The sequence below is a fragment of the Bos javanicus genome, chromosome 8 (assembly GCF_032452875.1).
Source record: "Bos javanicus breed banteng chromosome 8, ARS-OSU_banteng_1.0, whole genome shotgun sequence".
Lineage (NCBI taxonomy): Eukaryota > Metazoa > Chordata > Mammalia > Artiodactyla > Bovidae > Bos > Bos javanicus.
In genome coordinates, this window is record NC_083875.1 from 12,124,890 (window position 1) to 12,142,990 (window position 18,101).

At 40.1% G+C, this 18,101-nt stretch overlaps 1 protein-coding gene and 1 non-coding gene across 3 annotated transcripts in view; both read left to right on the forward strand.

The window, feature by feature from the left end:
* RIGI (RNA sensor RIG-I) overlaps positions 1 to 18,101 on the forward strand; it is an 80,923-nt gene that overhangs the window by 33,028 nt on the left and 29,794 nt on the right. For both annotated transcript variants that reach the window (XM_061425085.1, XM_061425086.1), the window contains exons 2-9: positions 2,822 to 3,082; positions 9,288 to 9,422; positions 12,367 to 12,548; positions 13,503 to 13,650; positions 14,691 to 14,810; positions 16,281 to 16,382; positions 16,784 to 16,937; positions 17,685 to 17,943. In XM_061425085.1, coding sequence (XP_061281069.1) covers positions 2,977 to 3,082; positions 9,288 to 9,422; positions 12,367 to 12,548; positions 13,503 to 13,650; positions 14,691 to 14,810; positions 16,281 to 16,382; positions 16,784 to 16,937; positions 17,685 to 17,943 — 1,206 coding nt within the window. In that variant the 5' untranslated portion in view covers positions 2,822 to 2,976. The remainder of the gene's footprint in view (positions 1 to 2,821; positions 3,083 to 9,287; positions 9,423 to 12,366; positions 12,549 to 13,502; positions 13,651 to 14,690; positions 14,811 to 16,280; positions 16,383 to 16,783; positions 16,938 to 17,684; positions 17,944 to 18,101) is intronic.
* TRNAC-ACA (transfer RNA cysteine (anticodon ACA)) lies at positions 6,384 to 6,455 on the forward strand. Its single transcript has one exon. It is a non-coding gene; the product is annotated as a tRNA-Cys (tRNA).

The window sequence follows — 18,101 nt, forward strand, 5'->3', positions numbered from 1 at the left end:
ACATCAGAAAGTTCACAGTTCAGCTGAAGCCTGGCTTGGAGAATTTTGAGCATTACTTTACTAGCGTGTGAGAGGAGTGCAATTGTGTAGTAGTTTGAGCATTCTTTGGCATTGGAATGAAAACTGACCTTTTCCAGTCCTGTGGCCACTGCTAAGTTTTCCAAATTTGCTGGCATATTGAGTGCAGCACTTTCACAGCAGCATCTTTCAGGATTTGAAATAGCTTCACTGGAATTCTATCACCTCCACTAGCTTTGTTCGTAGTGATGCTTTCTAAGGCCAACTTGACTTCACATTCCAGGATGTCTGGCTCTAGGTCAGTGATCACACCATTGTGATTATCTGGGTCGTGAAGATATTTTTTGTACAGTTCTTCTGTGTATTCTTGCCATCTCTTCTTAATATCCTCTGCTCCTGTTAGGTCCATACCATTTCTGTCCTTTATCGAGCCCATCTTTGCATGAAATGTTCCCTTGGCATCTCTGATTTTCTTGACGAGGTCTCTAGTCTTTCCTATTCTCTTGTTTTCCTCTATTTCTTTGCATTGACTGCTGAAGAAGGCTTTCTTATCTTTTCTTGCTATTCTTTGGAACTCTGAATTCATATGTTTATATCCTTCCTTTTCTCCTTTGCTTTTCGCTTCTCTTCTTTTCACAGCTATTTGTAAGGCCTCCCCAGACAGCCATTTTGCCTTTTTGCATTTCTTTTCCACGGGGTTGGTCTCGATCCCTGTCTCCTGTACAATGTCACGAACCTCATTCCATAGTTCATCAGGCACTCTATCTATCAGATCTAGGCCCTTAAATCTATTTCTCACTTCCACTGTATAATCATAAGGGATTTGATTTAGGTCATACCTGAATGGTCTAGTGGTTTTCCCTACTTTCTTCAATTTAAGTCTGAATTTGGCAATAAGGAGTTCATGATCTGAGCCACAGTCAGCTCCTGGTCTTATTTTTGCTGACTGTATAGAGCTTCTCCATCTTTGGCTGCAAAGAATATAATCAGTCTGATTTTGGTGTTGACCATCTGGTGATGTCCATGTATAGAGTCTTCTCTTGTGTTGTTGGAAGAGGGTGTTTGTTATGACCAGTGCATTTTCTTGGCAAAACTCGATTAGTCTTTGCCCTGCTTCATTCCGTATTCCAAGGCCAAATTTGCCTGTTACTCCAGGTGTTTCTTGACTTCATACTTTTGCATTCCAGTCCCCTATAATGAAAAGGAAATCTTTTTGGGTGTTAGTTCTAAAAGATCTTGTAGGTCTTCATAGAACCATTCAACTTCAGCTTCTTCAGCGTTACTGGTTGGGGCATAGACTTGGATTACTGTGATATTGAATGGTTTGCCTTGGAAATGAACAGAGATCATTCTGTCGTTTTTGAGATTGCATCCAAGTACTGCATTTCGGACTCTCTTGTTGACCATGATGGCCACTCCATGAAGGCTCAATACTGTTAAAAATATCATTTCTCCTCAAGTTCATCTGTAGGTTTCATGTAGTTCTGATCAAAATCCCCATATGCTTTTTTAAAAATAAGAATTAGCGAACAATATTTCATGAAAGTAACAGTCACTCAGAGGTGTCTGACTCTGCGACCCTTTGGACTGCAGCCCGCGAGGCTCCTCTGTCCATGAGATTCTCCAGGCAAGAAAATTTCATAGCAAAATCCAAAGATCCCAGAACAGTCAATGTACTTTTTTTTCTTTCGTATATTTAAATTTATTTGGCTGTATCAGGCCTCAGTTGCAGCACACAGGATCTTTAGTTGCAGTATGTGGGATCTTTAGTTGCAGCATGTGGGATCTTTAGTTGCAGCATGTGGGATCTAGCTCCCCACAAGACATCACACCAACGCCCTCTGCACTGGGAGCAAGAGTTTTAGCCACTGGACCACCAGGTAAGTCCCAATATAGTCTTTACAAAGAGACATAAAGCAGTATCAACAAATAGATAAGTGGAACAGAGTAAAGTTAGAGTAGTGCACAGTCAGTTGATTTTTTTGACAAAGGTGCCAAGCCTTTTCAAAGGGAAAAGTTTTCAAGGAAATAGTTTGTGTGAATCAAGTACAAGTATGGAAAAAGTGAAAGCTTAACCTCTACCTCCTCCCACAACAAAATTAATTTGAGATGCCCATAACCTAAAGGTAAAAGCTGAAAACACAAAGACCCTAAAAGAAAACACAGAATATCTTTAGTAGGCAAAGATTCACCAAAAGGACACAAAAGGCAGTAAACAACGAAAAAAGTGGCAAATTAGGTTTCACCAAAATAAATTGATGCTCAAAAGACACCTTAAAGAGAATGATCTAAGTCGCCGACTGGGAGAGGATATTTGGACTACATATATTTGACAACAGCGCACTATTTCATACCAGGCAAAAGCCCAAACCAAACAAGCGAACAACAAACTGACCAGCTGTGTATTTCCTGGGCTTGCATCCCCTGCAGCTCTCTCACACTCCAGGTGGGAATGCACCACGGGATGGCCACTTTGGAAAACAGGTGACAGTGTCCTGTGAAGTTAAGACACTAGACCGCAGGACCCAGAAACCTGGGCAAAGTGGTGACACCCGCATGCATTTCCCCAAACTCAGAGAATTATAAATTAACACCTATGCATGTTACCGTATCTAAATTTCATGGCTCTAAAAGCCAAACACAAAGTAGGATGAAGTGAACACCAAAGAGCAACTCGCAGGGGTCCCCTTGGGTCCCTCGGGATCCGCGAGCTGGCGAGGAAACGAAAACATAATGGCGCAGGTTGATCAGGGAGCCTGGGGGTGCCCTGCCCCTAGTTTCAGTTTCGATTTTCCCTCCGCAGCCCGGCTTCCCCTGCAGCTCCGCCTCCGCGCTGGGCGCTCGCCTCGGCAAATTTCTCGCGCTTCACGGCTGTATTTAGGAAGAGCGGAGCCGAGCTCAGCGGAGCCCAGCAGAGCGCAGGCGAAGCAGGGGGTCGCGGGGAGCGGAGCCGCAGGCATGACGGCAGAGCAGCGGCGGAATTTGCACGCCTTCCGCGACTATGTCAGGAAGATCCTGGACCCTACCTACATCCTGAGCTACATGACCCCCTGGTTTAGGGACGGTGAGTGGTTGCCGCCTGCCCCTTGGTGCAAGAAAACAGTTCAGGATTTCTTTCTTATTCCACTGCTCAACCCCCATCCCGGTCTTTCAATCAATACAGTTAACGCCAGGTTTGTGGCGAGATCTTCGCAATATTTTAGACTGGGGATTATCAAGAGTTTGAGAAGCCCTTGGAAGCCCACATGGGGAAACTGAGTCCTAGCGAAGTGAAATGACTTGCTTAGAGCTGCGCATTTGTTTAGACTAAAGCTGGGGAAACATGTCGCTGTCCGTTTCATTTATTTCTACTAATACTTGTGTCCGTCTACTGTATTGGTCTTTGCGCTGACATCAGAGATTCAGAATGAGATACAAGCCCTTCCTTAAAATACTTTAAAGTCCAAGGGGTTGGTGGAGACAGGTGAGGACCGAAGAACACAAATGATAAGTTTAGACTCACTCTGCCAGATCTGGATCTTATCAGCAAATGACTGGAAACTTTTATAAATTTGATTTTTATTTTATATTGGGTATAGTTGATTTACAATGTTGCACTGGTTTCATGTACAGCAAAGTGATTCAGTTATACCTATACCATTCTTTTTCAGATTCTTTTCTCATATAGGTTATCACAGAATATTGAGCAGAGTTCTAGGTGCTATACAGTAGGTGGTGCTCCGTAGATTACCTGTTTTGTATATAGTAGTGTGTGTATGTTAATCCAAGACTCTTAATTTATCTCTCTCCCCCCACCTTTCCCCTTTGGTAACCATAAGTTTGTTTTCACAGTCTGTGAGTCTATTTCTGTTTTGTAAATAAGTTCATCTGTATCATTTTTAAGATTCCACATATAACTGATATGATATGATATTTGTCTTTCTCTGTCTGAGTTCACTTAGTATGATAATCTCTAGGTACATCCATGTTGCTGCAAATGGCATTATGCCATTCTTTTTTATGGCTGAGTAATATTCCATTGGATATATGTACCATATCTTTTTTATCCATTCCTCTGTCATTGGACACCTAGGTTGCTTCCATGTCTTGTCTACTGTAAGTAGTGCTGCAATAAATGCTGGGGTGCATGTATCTTTTCAAATTATGAGAGGATCAAGACTCACTGGAGGGAACGGCTTTAGGCTTCAGTTCAGGTGTTTCCCCACAGCGAATGAGTCCCATGATGATGGATAATGGCCATTTTACAGATTTGTATTGAGGTACTTTGTGCCAGAGGTGAGCAGAGCCTTGGGGAGAAGAGAAGGGAGGGGGTGCCTGGAAAGAGTTGAGATGAAAGAGGGAGTGTGCTCCAAACGCCTACATAACTTTCCTGATGTGAGGCAGTTTTTTGAAACTGTATTAAAGCAGACAGGTAACTTGCGTGCTAATTGCTGTGTACAACCAAAGCACAGGTTGTGGAGCCAGGAGTGAAAGAATGCCACCAACACGAAGGACTCCCACTTTGTAGCTATGCTCAGAGAGAAGTAACAAAATAACATCCTAATGATGGTAGAGAAGTTGGGGCCCTTGAAGAATGTAAGCCATGCAAGCAAGACATCTGTCTCTTCCAGAAATCCTCCAAAGAGTGAAACACTATCAGGGATGTGAATCCCATTCTTTCATGTACTGTGTAGTGATTTAATAACCAGCAACTTAGCAGTTAAGGTGTGCGTCAGGCATTAGGCTAGCACTGGCTAGCATTAACACACATTACTACACGTATTAGTTAATAGGAAGCATCCTTTTAGGAAATGAAGGATCGATAGGAATGGTTCTGCCCTGAGATTAGAGTGCCTGTGCGAAGTCAGGTAACTGAACTTAATAAAGTGTGATGAGTGCGTTGATGGAAAACCACAGTGTGCTTATGGGAGTGCATGGGTGGGATTGTTTTTTAATACATATTAACTTTAATTTATAGTTATAATACAGCACAATAAAAATACCAAAAGTTTCTGTGGAGTATGTTATCTCCCTGAATAAACCTTAAAAAAAAAAAAAAAAGACAATAAACTCCTCATAAAATAAAAAAAACCCAAAAGGTAAGTTTAAAAAGTGAGCTTGAGGTAGCTCAAGTGGTAAAGAATTGCTTGTCAGCGCAGGAGACATGGACTCAATCCCTGATCCGGGAAGATCCCACGTGCCGTGGAGCAACTAAGCCCGTGCGCCTCGACTATTGAGCCTGTGCTCTAGAGCCCGAGAGCCACAACTGCTGAGCCCCCTGCCGCGACTGCTGAGGCCTGCATGCCTAGAGCGTGCTCCACAGCAAACGAAGCCACTGCAGTAAGAAGCCTCCACACAACTGGAGAGTGGCCTCAGCTCTCTGCAACTAGAGAGCCGCCCACGTGGCAATGAGGACCCAGTGTAGCCAGAAGTAAATAATTTTTTAAAGGCAAGCTTAAAAATACTGTGTATAATATTATCTTATTTTTGAATGTTAACAATACCGTAGAGTTCTTATTTCAAGTCCAGCCCCATAGACAGCTGTTCTCATATAGTTGGTTGACATCTTTCCTGTTCATTTCTTTGTATTTTATCACATAAACTCTTTGCTTTTCCACCCCACTTTTTCTGTTTCTGTTACACTGATTAAATTATCTATCCCTCCCCTGCCTTGTTTTCTCAGCTCTTTTGGTTAAATCCTAACCCCAGGCTTCAGAATGTGACCTTAAGACCCAGCAATCTTGTGCCTAACAGTATATGTACTTAAGAGAAATGAATATATATGTCCACACAAAAACTTGTACATGAACGCTTATAACATTACTGTTCATAAAAGACAAAATGTAGAAACCTAAATGCCCATTAACTGATGAACAGATAGACAAAACTGGTATATCCATACAATGGAATATTATTCAGCAAGGAAAAGGATTAAATATGATACATGATTACAACATGGATGAACTTGAAAACATTATGCTAAGTGAAAGAACCCAGCCATAAGGACCACCTACTCTATGATCCCATTCATATGAAATATCCAAAATAGGCAAATCCATAGTTGCCATGGGGGAAATGGGGAATGACTGCTAATGGGTATAAGATTTCTTTCTACAGTAATACAAAGGCAGTAAAATTATATAGTGGTGATGGATTTACAGCTCTAAAAGCCATTGAATTTTGTACTTTAAAAGGGTTTGTTTTATTGTTGCAGAGACCTTGGCAGAAAAGGGAGGCGTTCCTTCCTGTCTTCTTACATTCATTCAGCATACCTTTGTTAAGTGTACATTGAGTACTAGGTCTTCTAAACTCTGAGAATACAGAGGTTAACCTGCCAGACAATTGGAATTACTCCTCAGAATTTACATCCCACTGGCACTAGGACTTCCCTGGTGGCTCAGATGGTAGAGCGTCTGCTTACAATGCAGGAGACCTGGGTTCAATCCCCGGGTCGGGAAGATCCTCTGGAGAAGGCAATGGCAACCCACTCCAGTACTCTTGCCTGGAAAATCCCATGGATGGAGGAGCGTGGTAGGCTACAGTCCATGGAGTCACAAAGAGTTGGACACGACTGAGCAAGTGACTTCGCTTTGCTTCGACAGTGGGGAAAATTATCAAATGTCGGGTCATACGAAGGTAACTGTTTGGTTATCAGCCCAGACATGGAGTTACTGTGCAAAATCAGTAAGACCACCAGCTGGTTGGTGGATAGTTGTCTGTTACCTGGCCTCACTGTGTCTTCTTTAGCTCCTGCTTTTTCTTTTCTACCATATTCCTATGGGCATGAAATAAATAGACTGTCAGATATTTCTCCAGCAAAGACACACTTTTTCAGGATCAGCAGAGAACTGCAGTCTGGAATCTGCAATCACCGCAGGCCCATGCAGGTCCCTGCAGGGCAAAGGAAGAACACTTTAATAGAGGAGAGAAGGAGTCTGGGAGGGGCTGTAGTAAACAGTCATTGGCTTTTCCCTGGCTCAGTCCTTGCCAGGAAGGAAGTCTGACTTCTTCCTCTTGGGCTCTGCTATGGGCACAGGGCATGAGAGCGCCCCCTTCTGGTCTCCTGACTCTATTGTGATTTCTGTTTACTAATTTTTTTTTACATGTCTTAGCAAAAGCCTCGGAGAAGGCAATGGCACCCGACTCCAGTACTCTTGCCTGGAAAATCCCATGGACGGAGTTGCCTGGTGGGCTGCAGTCCATGGGGTCGCTAAGAGTCGGACACGACTTAGCGACTTCACTTTCACTTTTCACTTTCATGCATTGGAGAAGGAAATGGCAACCCACTCCAGTGTTCTTGCCTGGAGAACCCCAGGGACGGGGGAGCCTGGTGAGCTGCCGTCTATGAGGTCGCACAGAGTTGGACACGAATGAAGTGACTTAGCAGCAGCAGCAGCAAAAGTCTGGAAATAGGACCATGAAAGGACCTCTGTTTATTCTAACTCTGGTTGCTGTTTAGTTCAGTCACTCAGTCGTGTGTGACTGTTTGCAACCCCATGGACTGCAGCATGTCAGGCCACCCTGTCCAACACCAACTCTCGGAGCTTACTCAAACTCATGTCCATCGAGGTCGTGATGCCATCCAACCATCCCATTCTCTGTCGTCCCCTTCTCCTCCTGCCTTCAATCTTCCCCAGCATCAGGGTCTTTTCAAATGAGTCAGTTTTTCGAATCAGGTGGCCAAAGTATTGGAGTTTCAGCTTCAGCATCAGTCCTTCCAATGAATATTCAGTACTGATTTCCTTTAGGATGGACTGGTTTGATCTCCTTGCAGTCCAAGGGACTCTCAAGAGTCTTCTCCAACACCACAGTTCAAAGCATGAATTCTTTGGTGCTCAGCCTTCTTTATAGTCCAACTCGTACATTCATACATGACTACTGGAAAAAACCATAGCTTTGTCTAGACCGACCTTTGTTGGCAAAGTAATGTCTCTGCTTTTTAATATGCTGTCTAGGTTGGTCATAACTTTTCTTCCAAGAAGCAAGTGTCTTTTAATTTCACAGCTGCAATCACCATCTGCAGTGATTTTGGAGCCCCCCAAAATAAAGTCTGTCACTGTTTCCCCATCTATTTCCCATGAAGTGATGGGACCAGATGCCATGATCTTAGTTTTCTGAATGTTGAGCTTTAAGCCAACGATTTAACTCTCCTCTTTCACTTTCTTCAAGAGGCTCTTTTGTTCTTCGCTTTCTGCCATAAGTGTGGTGACATCTGCATATCTGAGGTTATTGATATTTCTCCCGGCAGTCTTGATTCCAGCTTGTGCTTCATCCAGCCCAGCATTTCTCATGATGTACTCTGCATGTAAGTTAAATAAGCAGGGTGACAATATACAGCCTTCACATACTCCTTTCCTGATTTGGAACCAGTCTGTTGTTACATGTCCAGTTCTATCTGTTGCTTCCTGACCTGCATACAGATGTCTCAAGAGGCAGATCAGGTGGTCTGGTATTCCCATCTCTTTCAGAATTTTCCACAGTTTGCTGTGATCCACTCAGTCAAAGGCTTTGGCATAGTCAATAAAGCAGAAGTAGATGTTTTTCTGGAACTCCCTTGCTTTTTCAATGATCCAACAGATGTTGGCAATTTGATCTCTGGTTCCTCTGCCTTTTCTAAATCCAGTTTGAACATCTGGAAGTTCATGGTTCACATACTGTTGAAGCCTGGCTTGGAGAATTTTGAGCATTACTTTACTAGTGTGTATGAGTGCAATTTTGCGGTAGTTTGAGCATTCTTTGGCATTGTCTTTCTTAGGGATTGGAATGAAAACTGACCTTTTCCAGTCCTGTGGCCACTGCTGGGTTTTCCAAATTTCTGGTTGCTGTGTCCACTGTAATTGTCACTGATGACAGGAGTGGCCCTGTCCTCACACCCTTTTAGTCCTACGATTAATTCAGACTTTTGAACCAGAAACTTTCAAATGTTAGAAGAAGCCATGGTTTTTCTACCTAACCTGGTGCTACCATGAGTTCTCACTTGTTAAGGGGAGACTCTTGCAGACATCTTTAAGAGACTCCTTTTCTTAAGGACTGCCCTCCAGTGTGTGTCCAGACTTCCACAACAGACTAGGAGAAGTTTCCAGAGAGGCTGGGGGTAGGGTTGGGGCTAGTGAAGAATGGGTATGATTGACCAAGACGGAGAACTTGCTGCTTTCCTGCAGGTCCTTCCGTTGCTGTGAATCCCCAGCCCCGTTTGAGAAGATCTGACAACCCTTCCAGTGATTAGTGGTTTTACTTCCAGTGATTAGCGGTTCTGCAGTTTGATGAGTCCCTCTTGCCTCTGTTTGTAGATGTGGTGCAGCACATTCAGGCCAAGAAAAACAACAAGGGGCCCATGGAGGCTGCCTCCCTTTTCCTCCAGGTCCTACTGGAGCTCCAGGAGGAAGGCTGGTTCCGTGGCTTTTTGGATGCCCTTCAACAAGCAGGTTAGTTCCTTCTTTTTACTCACAAATCAGAGTTATTACTTGACTGTTTAAAGATTCTGTAAAGGTGAAATTCTATTAATTTATAAGTATCCACGTTTAGTTTATGTCTCAATCTGAGGCAATGTAAAGACTATTTTCAGGCAGATGCTATAACTGCCTACTTGAAATTTTCAAAGGAATCTATAGAGAGGTTATTACAACTAATGGAACAGTTTAGCATGTTTATTGGATATAAGATCAGTATACAAAAATTAGTTGTATTTCCACCCACTGGGAAAAATGGCAAATGTAATCCAAAATAAAATACCATTTGTAATAGTAACAAAAGTTATATTTAGCAATAAATCTAGCCAAAGGTGTGTGGAGTCTGAATAGAGAAAATGACAAAAGGTTTTTGAAAAAATAAAAGAACTTCTAGGGAATTCCTTGGTTGTCGAATGGTTAGAACTCTGTTCTTTCACTGTCATGGCCTGGATTCAATCCCTGGTTAGGGAACTGAGATCCTGCAAGCTGTGCGGCAAAACCGGAAAAAAAAAATCCTAGCTAAGTGGAGATATATACCTATGCACGTGGAGAGGAAGACCATAGAAGTGTCAGTTCTCCCTACACTGAGCTATACATTCAATACAATTCTAAATAAAAATCCTGCATGCTACTTTGTGAACTTGACAAGCAGATTCTAAACTGTATGTCGAAGAATTATGACCCAAGAATAGTCAGTACACTTCTAAAGAAGAATTCAGTAGGTTGGGGGTTCCTTTTTTAGATATCAAGATCTATTAAAAGTCACAGGCATTGATACAGTGTGATGCTGGTCCTGGTATTGAACAACTGACTGATGAAATAGAATGGAGAGCCTTCAATCAGACTCGTATATTTATGGAACTCTGATGTACTGGAGATCACTGGGAAAAGAGGATTATTCAGAAAGGAGGGACTTTTTGATACATTGCAGTGGGCCATTTAAAATGGGATAATGTTAAAAACCAGGCAAATCCTAACTTTCATATCCATGTGGATACAAATAAACTTGTCTTCCTTTACGTCATTCCATGTACATACATACGCTTGCACACACACAATAAGTCAAAAGAATTCAAGACTTAATTCATAATAGCAAAAGATCAACTATTTTAGACCAGTATATAGAAGAGCATTTTTCTGACCTTAGAGTATGATAGGATTTATGAGATAAGACATTAAAACATTAACCTAAATTGATAAATTTGAGGATATTAAAATTAAGAGTATATGTTTATCAAAAAACACTATACAGAAAGTGAAAAAATAAGAGACAAACTAGGGGAGGATATTTTCAAACTACATTATCACCAAGGAATTAGTATCCATGATATATTTAAAAGGCTTAAAATCAATTAAAAAAAAAAGAAAATATTTACAAGGCAAAAGATGTGAAGTGAGTTTTCAAAGAATAAGAAGCATGAAAGGTTAATACACATGAGAAAAGACTCTCAGCCCAATTAGCAATTAGGAAGTTGTACATTAGGAACATAATAGCAAAATCTAGTAAGTCCAACAGTGGGAAGGCTCAAAGAGGATTTTTAATAATGGGAAATCTGAAGGATGACAATAGGGAGTGTAAATGCTACAACTGTTGAAAAACAATCGGCATCAGCTCGTATAGTTACAACTCTCCTTCTGTCCAGCAGTTTCAGTATTAAGTATATGCCCAGAGAAATTCTTAACACATATATTCCAGAATGCACATACAAAGAATGTTCATACTATAATCAGTTGGTAATGCCAAAAACAAGCAAGCAAAGAAACAAAACTAGAAGCAACACCAGTATCCTTCAGAAAGAGAATAGATAAATCCATTTTGTGACGTTCACACAAGAGTCGATTATCCTGCAGTGGAGATGTACGAACAGAGCTACAGATGACAGCATAGGCGAAACTTAGAAATGCAATATTAAACTTTCTAAAAAGTCAGATAAAATTGCATTTAGTGAAGAATAAAATTAAAACATTTCATACAAGCTTAAACTAAACATGTATTCTTTAGAGAATTGAGCATATGCCACACAACTATTCCAAGAAATCAAGAGTGATAAATCAAATACAGGATAGTGCTATCTTTGCAGGAAGATAGAAGAGCGAGAGAGAGGAGACACACACCCACAAAGGTACTGGAATATTCCAGGTATTATGTCATATGTGCTAATATGGTCTTTATAGCCCAGTGAAAAGAGTGTGGGCCTGATAGTCAGACAAGCCTGGTGGTTCTCTGAAGAGAAACTTAGAGCCAAGCATTCCTGGATAATTCTAGTTGGAAATAATTTTTTCACTCAAATTTCCCATTGTACTTACTATTCTTTCCTTGGAATAATGTAGGCAGTAAGGCCCTGAGGGGCAGGAATTAACATTTATATTTCTTTTTGCCCTTTTTACTACTTTGCACTGAGAAGATACTTAGCATGATGGTTTGACTCAATTGAAAGGCAGATCAGAGATTGTAGGTGAAGTCCATGGGGTACCTTGGAAGGAAGAGGTCTTACTAAGACCAAATATAAGACCTCAAATTTATTCTCAGTGAAAGTGTTAGTCACTCAGTTGTGTCCAACTCTTTGTGACCCATGGACTGTAGCCCGTCAGGCTCCTCTGTCCATGGGATTTTCCAGGCAAGAATACTGGAGTGGGTAGCCATTCCCTTCTCCAGGGGATCTTTCTGACCCAGGGATTGAACCCAAGTCTCTTACATCACCTTCATTGGCAGGCAGGTTCTTGCCACTAGCTCCACCTTAAATGTGGGGTGCCTAAAATGAATATTGAATTTTCTTTTTGAAAGATCATAAATAATGGAAGTGATTTACAGTTGTTTTCAGTTCTCTCACAATACATACAAACATGACTTCTAAATTTTAATCTCAACATATTTCTTTAGTTGGTGTCCTAAGAGCCCCATTTTCCCCCTACTTTTCAGGTTATTCTGGACTTTATGAAGCCATTGAAAGTTGGGATTTCCAAAAACTTGAAAAATTGGAGGAGTATAGATTACTTTTAAAGCGTTTACAACCAGAATTTAAAACCACAATCAATCCAGAAGATATCCTTCCTGAAATATCTGGATGTTTAATTAATCAAGAATGTGAAGAAATTATTCAGGTATTTTACTTAATATTAAATATTGAATTTGGGGGAAAAATTTGACCATGAGGAATGTCTTCTGTTTTCTATGTTATTTTAGAACTGAACAAGATCATTTAAAGTCCTCAAATCTAAGGCATAATTACCTAGAAGGATACTTTTATTTGTGATCTGAGTAATCAATTTGTGTCACAGATTTTTTTCAGGTTTGCCCTATTTTCAGTTAAAATTACTTTACTACTTTTGTGAATAATGTTTTATACAAATTTAAATAAAATCAAACAGTTTAGCAAATAAAAAGAAAAAAGGTTATGGACTCCAGTGGTTAAGTATTCAGTCTCTGGACACAGATCAATTTTGTTAATCCAAGCTCAGCCACTTACTAGTGGTGTGATCTTGGGCACATTTAGTTTCTCTAAGTCTCTGTTTCCTGTATGAAATGGGAATACTAATGGTACCGTATTAGTCAGGTATTTTTATAGGCTTTGAATGAGATAATATATGTAAAGTGCTTATAAATCTCTGGCACATAATAGTAATTGCTCAATGAATTTTAATTATCATGATTAATAATAAGAACCATGTAAGTCTCACTATCCAGAAAAAACTATTTGTTAATATTTTGTTATATCCTTCCAAATATGCCTATGCCAGTATACCCATATTTTGAATAGGTGTGAAGTAGTTTGTTTTCCTGATATAGCTGATGTTAATATAATAACATCTCAGAGGAGGTAAGAACACAGGGCTTGACATGGTGATATCATGTGTAAGAGGACAAGGATAAAGGGAAGTGTATCTTAAAAGATCAAGTTGCACTGGGGCAAGAACGGTCATGAAAGAGACCTAGTGAACCAGAGTATACAGTGATCTTAAATTTGATAGTATTTGAATTGACGTTTCTTCAGTAAAAACTCATAAAATGAAAACTTTTGAAACACTTGATCAGTCCACTACAATTGTCTTCCTTAGATAAGTTCCAACAAGGGGCTGATGGCAGGTGCAGAGAAAATGGTTGAATGCCTTCTCAGATCAGACAAGGAGAACTGGCCCAAAACTTTGAAACTTGCATTGGAGAAAGAAGAGAGCAAGTTCAGCGAACTGTGGATGGTAGAGAAAGGTAGGATACTTGGAAGGGTGCGAGGGTCTGAAAATAGGCCCTTCTTCATAGTTCTGCTTAGAGCTTCTTGCATTCCTACCTGCTTTTCACTCACTGTCAGAAGCATTTTCCCTTCAAATACTCTTGGCTATATCTCTAGTGAGAGGCCCGCATGAAGTTGAGTTCTGGGAGGTAGGTGGTTTTTTTGTCTACAGAATTAGTTGGGTTGTATATATCCCCTGAAAATGGATCAGGACAAACCCTTTCATCCAGAATTAGCCTATCTGCCCAGAGTATTTGGGGGAAAGGCAGAGTCTGAGCTCACTCTCTGGGTTTAGATGATGAGAGAAATAGGTTGAAAATTCTAGAGTTAAAGGTTCAAACTCCACAACTCACTGCCTTTTCAGAATAGAATCATCTTAGACACTATATGGTGGTTCTCTTGTTTAGAATCCATCTGGAACCAAACTAGAACAAGATTGAAAGGAAGAATCTGTTTCGATTAAGTGGCTGAGCTATCCCTTGTCTTCCGGAAGCTAATAACATCTTCTCAGAGCATTATTTTAAGAGCTGAGTTTGATAAACCATCTGAGTGTCTGGTCTTAGCCTTTCAGAGTCTTCTTTAAGATCATAAATTGTTTCAGAAATAATCTGTCAAAATACACATCTGTTGTCTTGGGTCGGGTCAGGAATGGAAGACAAAAGTGTTTCTGCTAATAGGGCTTGTCTTTGGTGTGGTTGTGGATCACCTAGGGATCTTGTTAAAATGAAGCTTCTGATTCAGTTGGGGCTGAAGAGTTTGCATTTCCAACAAGCTCCTAAAGAAGTTGCTGGTCCGTGTTCCACACTTTGAATAATAAAGTCCTAAATGACACTGGAGTTCAAACTTCAAATCAAGATTTCAAATTAAAAAAGATTTCATTTAATTGTTTTTAAAGGTAGAGGGAATGGTTATAAGAAGTCGTAATGGAAGTTTAAAATTTTATGACCTCTTTGTAGGGCTTTCACCATCAAGATCATAATCAGATAAAGGTTATGAGATGTGTTTTGTTTTCATAAAGGTGCAGAAAATGTTCAAATGAAAGATCTTGAGGATGATGAAATGAAAACTTTGGATGTACACATTGTCTACAAAGAAGAACCAGAAAGCCAGAATCTTAGCCAGAATTCCTGTTCTTCAGGTACTCAGCATTGTTCATTCTTCTCCGTAATGATGCTCTTGAGGTATTTCGAGTAGGGTCGTGTCTTGCAGTGCCAAAAGTCATAGCCTAATGGAAAGGTTTTTAAGGAAAAATCAGAACAAAAAGAGAATATATGTTAAAACAGATATTTTCCCTACAACTAGAAATACCATTCTCTCCCTTCCATGGCACTTGCCAGCTTCTCCCTTTTCTTTTTCCTTCTTTTTTTATCACTAAGGATGTGCATGTCTACATTGAAAATGCAAATAGAGTCCTCCCAGAAGCTCAATACCTGTGACATCTGAAATCAGCCCTGCTTTCTAAAGAAATGCTTCTGCTCTTTGTGAGTCACTTGTTCAGTTTCCTCTCAAGATCCCAGGGCTGCAGTGTATGTTGATAAGTGTGTGCACTGTACAAATGTGTGGGCCTGAGAGCTTGAGCTGGGGCTGGGATCCAGCCTGTGTTGTTTGCCAGCGCAGTGCGGTGAGGGGCTATATCCTCCGAAAGGGAGTCCTTTCTCTAATTCACACAAAGGCACTGTGAGTTAACTGTGTCCCTGTAAGGCCCACTTTATGTTTCTAGAAGCATATTTTCACAAGGAGACCAGAAAGCAGCATAACAAATTAAGCAAAGAGTTATTTATAAAAGGGCATCAGAGAAAAAAATAGGATCAATAAAGAAGTGTTGGAAGAAGGATGTGATTTGGGGATAAGAACATAAGGTGAGAATTGATGGACTGTTTCTGCAATAAAATGATACACATTTTTGTCACTCCAGAATAAAATCAGTGACTGTCAATTGTTTTAAGTTTTCTGACAGGTAAAGGTCCTTAGCGAACTCACTTAACCATTTAGAAATTTCCGTTTACTTTAAAATAGGTAGGTTCGACTCAACAGATGATTTCCAAGGTCTTTCTAGCTCTTAACATTCTGTACACTTATCTGTTAGTGAGATACCTCTGATTATTTTTTTAAAACTTCTGATTCTGTTAAGAGAGAATACCATGTGAGAGCCTGCAGAATTTTAAAGCACGGTTGCTTGTCAGTAAGAGATTGCTTTGGAGTTTGGTATTCAGTTTGGTGTTTTTCAAAGACCTTAGAGGGATTTGTTGTTGTTTTGTCTCATGCAGCATTTCCTTTAATCGGTGGCTATCTGTTTTGCCCTGGATTAGGCCATTCTTGCTTTAATTTCTCCTGATTAGTCTTCCATGATTATTTCAGAAAGAAATCTTTGTGGTTTTTTTTTTTTTTTCTTTTTTTCTTCCTGCCATTGGTACTTTGTTATTGAGGGAGAATTCTGTATTTCAAATCAGTTTAGAAGCTGGAATGGTTAATTAGAGACAAGAATTCTAAACTTTCTTAAATGAGGTCTTTCTTGCTAGAGTCAAATTTCTTGTCCTTTGGAGGATAGTGTTGACTTGATTCCTCAGAGTGGTCACTATTTGCTAACTTAGTTTCTGTTGTATTACAGAAGTGCCTCCTACTTATAGCCCATTGAAACCAAGAAATTACCAACTAGAGCTCGCTTTACCTGCTCAGAAGGGAAAGAATACAATAATATGTGCTCCTACTGGTAAGCGGATGCAATTACTGAAATAGTTTATTTCTCTGTTTGCTTCCTTTTTTCCACTTTATTGAACACTGGGACCAAGTAGCAAGTTTCAATTGTTTCATTGTTCCATTGATCTTTTGAAAAAAACATTATTCATATGGTTTCGTGGTGTTTTCAGGGACATGAGGAAGGAGAGAGAATGCTTTTTTTTTAGCTTCCTGCAGTCCCTGGCTGTGTGCGAGTGCCTAGGAAGTAGCTTGGGTTTTGAGTCAGAGTGTGAGTTCTACAGTTGTTAACCTACCCTCATCATCCGTTTGCTTTTAGCTCTGTGGTTTTAGAGGAGCCCCCAATAATGACCTTTCTACAGAAGCATTTTACTATACTATTAGTTACGTGTTGTCTTTCTCTTTATATGTTAAAAGGTTGTGGAAAAACCTTTGTTTCCCTTCTTATATGCGAACATCATCTTAAGAAATTTCCACAAGGACGAAAGGGGAAAGTTGTCGTTTTTGCTGTTCAAGTCCCACTGTATGAACAGCAGAAATCTGTGTTCTCAGAACATTTTGAAAGATTTGGGTAGGTATAAGTTGGTCCAGCTTTTTTTTCTCTAGGTCATGTAACCGATGTGTTTTGTGCTTTGTTTTGCTTTTAGAAAACCATGATTCAAAAAACTTATGGTAGATTAAGCTTTTTTATTTTTTAGATATAACTCCTTCATGAATACACCTGAAATCCTAAACTCCTTTGGTTAGCTCTTGTAGAGTGAATAAATGACTTAAGGTGAATTTTATATTTAAATGGAACATTTAACTTTTTAAATGATTTTATAATTTATTTAATATTACTCTTTTCTATGTTCTTTCACGGTGGCTTGAAAGAATTATGGTTGGCCCTCTGTATCCTCAGGTGCCACATAGAATATATTCTATCAATACTAGAAATTCTTCCTAGATTATGTTTATTGATCACTTACTATATGTCAGAGACAGGAAAGAATCTACCAACAGTGCAGGAGATCCCAGTTCAATCCCTTGGTCGAGAAGATCCCCTGGAGAAGGGAATGGCTACCCACTCCAGTATTCTTGCCTGGAGAATCCCATGGACAGAGGACCCTGGTGGGCTACAGTCCATGGGTACCAGAGTCTGACACGACTAACACTTTCAGTTTTTTCACTTTACTATGTGTCAGGCTTTGTTCCAAGCACTTACCTTTTCTCCAAATCCATTCCTTTTGGACTTAGGGAGAATTTAATTGACGTTCTGATCTTTGTGGTTCCTTATTCACATCATGGTTGCTAATGGGAAATCTCTGTCATCTTCCAGGTACAAAGTTTCAGGTATTTCTGGAGAGACAGCTGACAATATCTCTGTGGAACAGATTGTTGAGAACAATGACATCATCATTTTAACACCACAGATTCTTGTGAACAGCCTTAAAGATGGGACTATTCCATCACTCTCCATCTTTACTTTGATGATATTTGATGAATGTCACAACACCAATAAACACCATCCATATAATATGATCATGTTTCATTATCTGGATCAGAAACTGGGAGGATCTTCAGACTCATTGCCCCAGGTGTGTCCAAAGTCAGATGGATTTCTTCCTGAATCGTCTTTACTTACCCTTGTGGCCATATTGAGGATGTCCTTCTTAGATCCTTGCATACTGTACAACTCATTAGGTTAGTTTTGATTGATTGATTCATTCATTCACTTAACAAATACGTATTAGGT